At 32.5% G+C, this 10,696-nt stretch overlaps 2 protein-coding genes across 2 annotated transcripts; one reads left to right on the forward strand and one right to left on the reverse strand.

Moving 5' to 3' along the window:
- LOC120359608 lies at window positions 1-1,152 on the forward strand. Its single transcript, XM_039457662.1, has 3 exons — window positions 1-440; window positions 563-767; window positions 860-1,152. The coding sequence occupies exons 1-2, from the start codon at window positions 205-207 to the stop codon at window positions 738-740; spliced, it is 414 nt and encodes a 137-aa protein (XP_039313596.1). The 5' UTR covers window positions 1-204; the 3' UTR covers window positions 741-767; window positions 860-1,152.
- Window positions 1,153-8,164: 7,012 nt separating this feature from the next.
- LOC120359488 (protein GVQW3-like) lies at window positions 8,165-9,214 on the reverse strand. Its single transcript, XM_039457072.1, has one exon. The coding sequence runs from the start codon at window positions 9,212-9,214 to the stop codon at window positions 8,165-8,167; it is 1,050 nt and encodes a 349-aa protein (XP_039313006.1).
- Window positions 9,215-10,696: the final 1,482 nt, after the last annotated feature.

Below are 10,696 nucleotides of genomic sequence, written 5' to 3' on the forward strand. Positions count from 1 at the left end.
CCCGCGAAATTTAAAAATTCCCGTTACTTTTTGAACACACCTCGTATATTTATTAAGGCAAAACACCCACACTATTTTAAACAAATAGAAGAAGCTAAATCTAAAAGTAACAAACATCAAAATGAAGACGACTCAATTAATGTTATCAAAAACCAATGTACATTACAAAAATGGAGTCCTGGAAAAATCACTCAAAAAACATTGATGCTTCTGTATCGCTTTATTATTAAAAATGTTCAGCTGCTGTCAATTGTAGACAGTTCTGCTTTTATTGATTTGGTCAAACTTGGACTTTCTGCATCCATTCGAATAATGTGCCAAAAAACATTAAGAGAAAAACTTATTCAATCATATTCTCACATGAAAACAGAACTAGAAAATCAATTGACTGAAGTAGAAACAATTTCAACTACAGCAGATTTATGGAATAAAGCAAAGAGGTAAGTACAATCTTTATTTTACTTAATTTTTATATTAATTTTACATTTTTTAATTTTTATAAGAATATATGTTTTATTTGTTACTTTATTACAGTTAAATAAAATCTTTAAACTTTTTATAGAAGTTACTTGGGAATAACTGCTCATTGGATTAATCAAGAAATTTTAAAAAGGGAATCAGCCACACTGGCTTGCCACAGAATAAAGGTAAAACATACATTTGATGTTATAGCAAAAGCGATTAATTCCGTGTTTTTGGAATTCCATATACAAAATAAAGTCTGTTGCAACAACGAATAATGGTTCAAACTTTGTTAAAGCATTTCGGTAATGTATTATTTTATATATATTTATTTGTATATATTATATTAAAATGCATTGAATTTTTTATTATAAATAAAAATCTTTAATTTTTCTAGAAAATTTGCAAAAGAAGATGAAGATGAAATTAACACGGAATTTCATAACTTAGATGAGTTATTAGAAATGGGTGACACAGTGGATTTAGATGGAGAAGATTATATTAATCTTCCATCACAAGTATGTTAGTCACACGCTTAATTTTATCACACCCAAAGATTCAGAAAAGGCTTTTGATAATGATGCCATGTATAAAAAAAAGATACAGAATCATATTTGGTAAATTAACTAAATTATGGAATAAACAAAACCAGTCCACTCAAGTGGTAGACAAAGTTAAAACAAAATTTGTGACGTTTATTTAAAAACACTTGTTATTACTAGGTAAATAAATTTTTTATTACTATTTTTCATTTATTTTTATACTTTTTTGCTTTAATAAATGTCTTAATATTTCTGTGAATATATATTTTTTACACTATATTATTTAAAATATTACTGATGTATGTACACTTATATAATATTACTTAAATTGAACATAAAATTACAATAAATATATTGTATATAGTATAAAAACGAAGTTTATTTTTTATTCTAGATAGAATTTGACTTATGACTATGTATATCAAGTGGTGATTATTTCTTAGAAAGAAAATTTAGAGAAAATAAACCAATGTTTGGATTATTGCAACTTACCAAGATTGACAAATGATGAATTAAAATTTCTTAATGACTATTGTCAGGTACATTGTATAACATTTACACAATTATAATTTAATAAAAATTTATAGCAACAAAATCGCTTCTTGTTGCTATGCGCTTGTAGTAGCTTAGGCTACAGCATAGTATAGCTTTAAATAAAATAAAAACGTATTTTTTTATATTTTCTTGGTTTAGGTGATGGAACCTTTGGCAAAGGCATTAGACAAATTGCAAAGCGACACAGGAATGTATATGGGATATTTGTTACCTGTCTTGAACACTGTACGACAGAAAGTAGAAGATCTCACAAATAAATTGACGGATTGCCGTAGCTTAAGTATAATTATTCAAGAAAGTTTAAATAAATGGTAATTTATATTTATTAATCTATTTGTAATTTAGACACATGTACATTAAATACATATACATTAATCTTTTTCATAATGCAGATATTTTAATAAAATGAAAGACATCAAATGAACAGAACGTTTAAAATTGGCGTATTAGATAACTTTAAGATATCTTCCACAGTTTGTTATGAGATACCTTAAAGATGTTTTTTAAAATACTTTAAAAAATATCTTAAAGTTGATGAGTCGATTTTAAACATTCTGCTTATTGGGTAACTATTAAAACAATTATATCACGAAATTGTTTCGTCAATTATTTGAATTTTTAGATTTGAAAGTATTTGAATGACTACTATCTTTTAATTTTTAATCGCAATATAATTAATTCGTTTGGTTTTTATATCAATCAAATTATATAATACTCTTTTACATATTAGGTACTAGAAATTGAAATTTATAATTATATCATAGGACCACAAATGAAAAGATAGCGGTCTACCGAAAGTTTTTAAACATAAACTTATATAATTTAAAACAATTTTATTAAAATTTGTATTATTGCATTTATTTTTAATAACATTTAATTTTTGTTTTATTGAAAGATTTGCATTATTGTAAAAAACATAACAAAAAAATAGAAATATTTTAATATTTTTAATTTTAGATTTTGTAGAACATTTGAAAAAAAAGAATTAATAACTGCCAGTTGCCTACATTCGAAATTTAAATATAACTGGTTAAGCGGAGAAAAGAAAAAACTAGCTGAGAGTTACATAGAAGATTTGTTAGGCTTTCGTCAAAGCGAAACCTTTTCAAACTCAAGTGTAGATCACGACGACTTTTTGGACTTTCATCGATCAAAATCGGCTTCTGAATCTGGAAAAGAAGAACTGCAGCGATTTTTAAAATCAAAAAAGTCTGATATTAAATTATTAAATGATTATCCCAAATTGAAAAAAAGCATTTATTAAATTTAATATGACACTACCCAGCAGTACATCAGTCAAAAGACTGTTTAGTATAGCTAATTCTGTATTATCACATTCAAAAGGTCATCTAAAGGATGACATAATAGAATATCAACTTTTGTTAAAAGTAAATAGTAAATTAACAACGATAAAAATGTAGTACCTTTTTAAGTCAAATCTTTGTGATATAATTAACCTTTGTAATAAACTTTCTTTTAAAAATGTAATACCTTTTCAAGTCAAACCTTTGTGATATAATGATCAACCTTTGTAATAAACTTTCTATTAGAAATATAGATAAATTTATTGAGTTTATATTTAATAAATCCTATATGAATCATATCCATAAAACTTATATAATTTTTATAATTTTATTTATTTTAAGAACTGTAGGTTCAGAATTATAAAAATTTTAAGCATAATCTAATTTCATTTAAAAATTAAAAAAGTAACGAAAAAGTAATGAATTGTTACTTTCTATGTAACGGTAACGATAACGAGTTACTTTTGAGAATCAGTAACAAGTAACGAATACTAGTTATTTTTTTGATTTGATAACGATTAACGGTAACGAGTTACTTTTAAAAAGTAACTTTCCATTCCCTGTTCTCATTATTTTTACTCACTCACCATGTGAAACAAGGCTAAGGGTTCACAAACTACACAAGCTTACTCAATGTTGGATTAAAAAACGTTGACACTGATATAAATTAGATTAACGATGATACAATTATTAAAAATTTTCACGACATAGAGCGTTGTAATAGTGTTACCTGTCAACTTCTCGGTTAGCTGTACTGTCCTCAGACGTTAACTGCTCAGCCATACAAAAAGCGAGATTGAGCGGAAAAAGAGACGTTTACAAATAACAAGTCGAAAATTGTCTTTCAAGGATACAAGTATAGATGTAGGTACTCTGTGTCCGCTTGTCTGTTAAGGACATTGTCTTGGCACTTTATATATAACATTTCTGAAATCAAGCGCTTCCTCAAGAAGCGCTCTTTGTCTAGGATTAAAACATTTTTCCAGTCAAAAGCGTGTTCACTATTAATTCTATGTTCTGTGATGATTGATTGTATTAATAATCCGGCGTATGTGATTCTTATGCTTTGATATTCTGGTTTTTAATTGTCTGGATGTTTGCCCACATATGAAGCGTCACAATCTTTGCATAGAATTTTATAGACCACGTTTTTTTGAGACATTTTAGGGAGACTGTCTTTGTGTCCTCTAATGATTGCCCCCAATTTATTTAGACTAAAATACTAGATTTTGGTATCAAGATCCCCAGTGATATTTTTGAAGAGTAACGCCCCTCCTGAGGTTTGAAAAAATCAATTTTTCTTTTTTTGTTTAAATCATTAGTTTATACTTATAAAAATATGATGCAAGTAGTTCTAGAACAAAATTCGAACTGTATTATAGTGTTTGAGCTGATTACATGCTCCGTAGATATATGGACCTATTTATACGAGGTGTGTTCAAAAAGTATCGCGAATTTTGAATTTTCGCGGGTTACGTATATTCGAATTTCGATCTTTTTGTGGCGTTATGTTGGTACTCATGTCTCTCACTTATGCCGACAAGCTCTGCCATTTTGAATGTTCACTTAATTGTTGACAGCTGCTTTGCTTGCACGTGTTTTGGATCGTCTTCGATTTTTACCTATTCAAAAAAATGGATCAAAGAACCTGTATCAAATTTTGTGTGAAAAACGAAATTAAGTGCGCGGATGCATTCCGAATGTTGACTGTGGCATACGGAGAAGCTACCTTGGACCGAAGCAACGTTTATCGGTGGTACAAAATGTTCTCAGAAGGCCGAGAAGATGTGAACGACGAAGAGCGTGCCGGACGCCCGAGCACTTCAACAACAGACGAAAAAATTAATGAAGTGGAGAAAATGGTATTGGCCAATCGTCGAATCACCGTTAGAGAAGTTGCTGAGGACCTAAACATATCGATTGGCTCGTGCCATTCGATTTTTATCAATGATTTGGGCATGAGACGGGTCGCCGCGAAATTCGTACCAAAATTGCTCAATTGCGACCAAAAACAGCATCGCATGAACATTGCTAATGAGATGTTGGACTCTGTCCGCGACGACCCAAATTTGCTCCAGAGGGTCATAACTGGTGACGAATCGTGGGTTTATGGTTATGACGTGGAAACCAAAGCTCAATCATCTCAATGGAAGCTGCCGCACGAACCAAGACCGAAAAAAGCGCGCCAAGTTCGGTCGAATGTGAAAGTTTTGCTGACAGTTTTCTTCGATTGCAGGGGCGTGGTGCATCATGAGTTCTTGCCACAGGGTAGAACGGTCAATAAGGAATATTACCTGCAAGTTATGCGCAATTTGCGCGAAGCAATCCGCCAGAAACGCCCGGATTTGTGGAAAAACAAAAATTGGCTTTTGCACCACGATAACGCCCCTGCTCACACATCGTTGCTTGTGCGCGACTTTTTGGCCAAAAACAACACACTAATGATGCCGCAGCCACCGTATTCCCCAGATCTGGCCCCCTGTGACTTTTTCTTGTTCCCTAAACTGAAGAGGCCCATGAAAGGACGACGTTACGCTACGCTTGACGAGATAAAGACGGCATCGAAGGAGGAGCTGAACAAGATAAAAAAAAATGATTTTTTGAAGTGCTTCGAAGATTGGAAAAACCGTTGGCACAAGTGTATAATATCTCATGGGGATTACTTTGAAGGGGACAAAATAGATATTCATGAATAAATAAATAATTTTTGAAAAAACACAAAATTCGCGATACTTTTTGAACACACCTCGTACATCGAAAATAAACCTTTGACTAACATAACATAGGTGTTATTACTTGTACTAAATCAGTAAATAGTTTTGGAAGCGTCGGTTTCTGTGTTTAGGAGACGCCATTAGTTTGTCTGTGTTTATGCAACAAACTTGGTTGTTTACTATTATAATGATGGCTATAACGGTCTAATGAAAATTATGCAAGTCTTAAACCTCATGGTGGGCATTACTTGTAATATTATTGCCAAAAATTGGATACGCGGCGCGTCGCACTTGCCAAGCGCAATTTCACTCAAGAAGCAGAGAGACCAGAATATCATTATTAGCAACAAGAAAAGAATGTAATGAGGCTGCTGAACTCGTAGAAGCTTTAAGAGGCAGATATCGCAGATTAGAGATAAATTAAAAATTTTCAACTTTATACATAAAAAATCAGTTACCAAAACATTAAACGCGTTTTTCTCAAAACACAGTTTTTCAAATTTGTGTGCAACGTCATTCTTACAATTTTTATCCGATAACATGAAATTTTAACACAATCTTCTTGTAACTATTCTACAGTGAAGTACGTAAGCTTCTTGCAAAATATTAAAAACTCTTTTTGCAATCAACATTTTTTAAACAAATTTTTGGATAAAAAATGCACTTTTTTCTATAAATAGCTGCTATTTCGACAAAAATTAATATTTTTAAACATTCCTACATACTTCATTAGTTTTGAATATGTAGATAATGTAGATTTTTGTTGTTTAGTTACAGTATAAACCATGTCGCAGAAAACTTGCATAAAAATTCATCTTTAAGAAAAGACAATTTCGTAAATAGGCCAATACGCCACCATTTTGTGCATGAAAAAAAAATTAAAAAATATTTTTTTACTCGTCAACATATGTACAGTCGTTAGCTAAAAGGTTGTAACACATTTTTTTCGATGGTTTTTGAAATGTAGACTTGCTTATTGAACGGCGAACGTAATTGGTTCTTACCTGTGGATCCAACCAATTACGTTCGCCGATCGATGAGCAAGTCTACATTCCAAAAAACATCGAAGAAAATGTGTTGCAACCTTTTAGCTCACGACTGTACAATAAAGCCCTCTAAGCTCTTTTTTATATAAATTTATTCATTTACCCACAATAAATTCCTAAACTTAGATATCATTTTAGGGCCTTAGGGGTGGCATTATCTCTTAAACCTGTTAGAAATTAAATGGATGTATGGGATAGTGAACCATCTTTCTGTCCATGCATTCACTCAAATTTTTGTTGTTTAAAATTCTTTTATCTCGTCTTAATTTCATGAATCAGTAATCAAGTCTTGAGTTTATGGTGCTCAAAAATCAAGTAGATGGGGTAATCATTATTCAGGAATGTCTCAATGATAAGTTAATCCCATTGGAATTTGGGGTGTGATAATAAGATTGCTCTGTCCATTATGTCCGTAATTGCACCCTTCTTTTGCGAGAAAAGGTGTTGTAAAAAATAATTAAGATATCTCCCAAAGAATGCGGGTTTATGGTATCAGTTGAACTCCCGAGTCATGTGTTTTTTTAACAAAGTCATATCAAGGAAATATTATATTTGATTTCTTAAAAGATTACGTTATACTTGTGTTATGTTATATGGTTTGATTAGTTTTTTTTTTATCAGCAGAAATTAAATTCCATAAAGGATGTAAAGTACTTTTCTCTGTAATTTTGGAATTACAGTAGAGCCTCATCCCATATTCAAAGTTCTATTATTCAAATTTTTTAATATCTGAATGTTCCACTATCCAAATGTTATAACATATTGTAAAATTAATTTGGTTTTCTTTACGTTAAGAATTTAATTTTTTTGAATATATGGAGTCCTTTATGTTAAAAATTCAAGTTTCTGTTTGAATAAATAAAATTTAATAAAAATGTGTATAAAAATGTGTTTATGCAAAAAAAGCACCTTTTCCTTGACATTCTGGGACAGTTGGTAACATAGCCGTAAATGGCCAATCTTTGGGGTGAAAGATATAGCCGTCCGTGGATGGCAAAATCAATATTCTCGTACGGTTCGCATGCGCAACCGTGCTTTTATTAAGAAACTGTGAAACGTTTCGTAGCACATGCGCTGAGCGTAGGGTCGAATGCATAAACTAAGGCAGTATGCTGATTTCTCATAACCTATAACTAGGACAGATAGTGATAGAAAAACGCGCTTGTTCTTCCTCGAATACCGCAAAAAACGTACTTTCTTTGCATAATGTACTATTATTCTATTAGTACAGTTTTATTCTATTAGTTTTTTTTAAAAATTCCCTTATCCGAACAATTTTGTCTCCCTGTTATTTCGGATATGAGAAGTTCTACTGTATTTAAATTTTCTGAAGAGATTTGGTAACCTTCCTCTCATTGAATTCTTAAGTTAAATGCTTTTTTAATTTTATTATATCACGCACACTTTCTTTTATATTTTATACTATTAACTTCTGTTGAACACTTATTCCCACTAAATATGAAACATGTACATGGTGCGTTCCATAAGTAATGCGACCAAATTCATAAAAAACTATTTATTGAATATATTTGTACCAATGGTTAGAAATCTTCAAAATAGCACCCTCCCGCATCGATACATTTTTGGAGGCGATGCTTCCAGGCCTGGAAGGCATCCTGAAAGGCCTTCTCCGGGATGTCCTTTAGAGCCGATGTCACATGTGCCTGGATGTTTGTAATTGTGCCCCAATGTTTTCCTTTCAGGCCTTGTTTCAAACGAGGAAACAAAAAAAAGTCTGCGGGTGCCAGGTCGGGACTGTAGGGAGGCTGGGAAACCAATGGGGTGTGGGTCTTGGCCAGGAAATCGTTGACAACGAAGGCGCTGTGGCTTGGCGCGTTGTCATGATGCAGCTTCCACGCGTTCTTGATGTCGCTTCGGCAACGTGTGACCCTTTTTTTCAATTTTTTTAGCACTTCCAAGTAGAAAGCTGCGTTCACAGTGGTCCCTGTAGGTACGAATTCATGGTGAACAATGCCTCTGACGTCAAAGAAGACAATGAGCATGGTTTTGATTCTGGATTTGCTCATGCGTGCCTTCTTGGGGCGGGGCGACGATGGAGTGTGCCACTCTGAACTCTGTCTTTTTGTCTCCGGGTCGTACTCAAAAATCCACGACTCATCACCGGTGATAACTGAGTTTAAAAAATTAGGATCATTTTCACACATTTCCAAGAGTTCTTGGCATCGAAGCACTCGCATGTTCTTTTGTTCGTCGGTCAACACTTTAGGGACCAGTTTGGCGCACACCTTTTTCATGTTTAAATCGTCGGTTACAATACGAAAAACTGTTGTTTTCGTAATGTTAAGAGTTTCTGCTATCAATTGAAGGCTCAACCGTCTGTCAAAATTTAAACAATCACGCACACGCGTCACATTTTCGTCAATTCGGGAGGTTGATGGACGTCCAATGCGGGGTTCGTCGGTGACTTCCTCTCGGCCCTCCTTGAACGACTTGTGCCATCGGAAAACTTGTGATTTTGACAAGCAATCACTCCCAAAGGCCTGCTGAATTAATAGCAACGTTTCGGTGGCGGACTTTCCAAGTTTAACGCAGAATTTGATAGCGTAACGTTGCTCCACAGTACGATCCATCGCGCCGTGTTACGTTAACCTCAAACGCGGTTCACGGGAATGCACGTCCTGACTCTCCTGCTGCTCGGAAGCGACCGAGACCGGGCGCATTTTGAAGCTAACACTCCCCTCCACCTTTCCCAACAGGTTAGAACACGCTGCGGTGTATCGTCGCGTCAGGAAAAAATTGGTCGCATTACTTATGGAACGCACCATGTATGTAATATTTTGACTTGTTTCATTCTGACTTTAATGAAACGTTTTATATAAACATTTATGACACAATTTATTAATGTTGCAATTGAAACATTTCATAACGTTTTATATCATAAATATTTTAAATGAAGCGTTATATTTGTATATATTTATGAAACAATTCGTTAACGTTGCAATTGAAACATTTCATAACGTCTTATATCATAAATGTTTCAAATGAAACGTTTTATATCATAAATGTTTCAAATGAAACGTTTTATATATATATTTATGACACAATTCGTGAACGTTGCAATTGAAACATTTCATAACGTCTTATATTATAAATATTTCAAACAAAATATTTTATGTATACATTTGTGACACAATTCATTAATGTTGCAATTAAAATATTTTGTAACAATTGAGTCAATTGACCAATCGGTTTCCTTATGCATATGGTTTTGCAGTTATGCAAGTTGTCTAGCTAAGTTCTTACGACACGATTATTACAATTAAAGATATTAGTTTTAAATTAACTTAAATAAAATAAAATTAATTATATATCCATATAATATACATGTCTAAAAGATAATTTTTTATGTTATTTTCACTTTGAATCAATCATTTAATATTGTAAGATAACATCTTAAACGCACTCATTGTATTACTTTAGTTCAGTACTTCCCACGTTATATGTTCGCGCCTCTGAACTACGTGATATTATTCTGTGCTGTGATTTATTTCGTGCTCATGCTCGCAGCTTATTGGCTCGCATGGTCAACAGCTTAGCCACTCGATAAAGAAAAAGCCGGCTAACGATATTCAACGACATTCTCTATTCTATCCGTACGTAGCACGCGCTATATAAGCTTTAACGAGTGTATAAATAAAATTTTCTTTTAATGATATTGGATTTTTTGCGTGGTTTCCGTAGTCTTTTTTGCCACTTCTATATCTACAACGGATAATCTCTCACATACAAAACATCCCGCTGTATAACAATATTGCAGCAAATCCCCGGTTTTTCTTCCTGTTCTGCAAGCCGATTTTCTAGTTTTTTTGCCTTACAAAATGGTATACCTATAAATATATTATATTTTAATAAAAGTATTTACAATCAATATATATTTTTAACTAAGCATTTGCAAGCAATTGAGTAAATCTACAGTGAATCGATTTTTAGGTTAAGTTTCAATATTAAAGTTATAAATCAATATAAACACATTAATTACATTTATGTTCATTTCTACCAGTGTAGATTATAGTAACTTTGATCTTGGTTTAACTTACTCTTATCTTAATTTA

The sequence above is a fragment of the Solenopsis invicta genome, chromosome 14, assembly GCF_016802725.1.
Source record: "Solenopsis invicta isolate M01_SB chromosome 14, UNIL_Sinv_3.0, whole genome shotgun sequence".
NCBI lineage: Eukaryota > Metazoa > Arthropoda > Insecta > Hymenoptera > Formicidae > Solenopsis > Solenopsis invicta.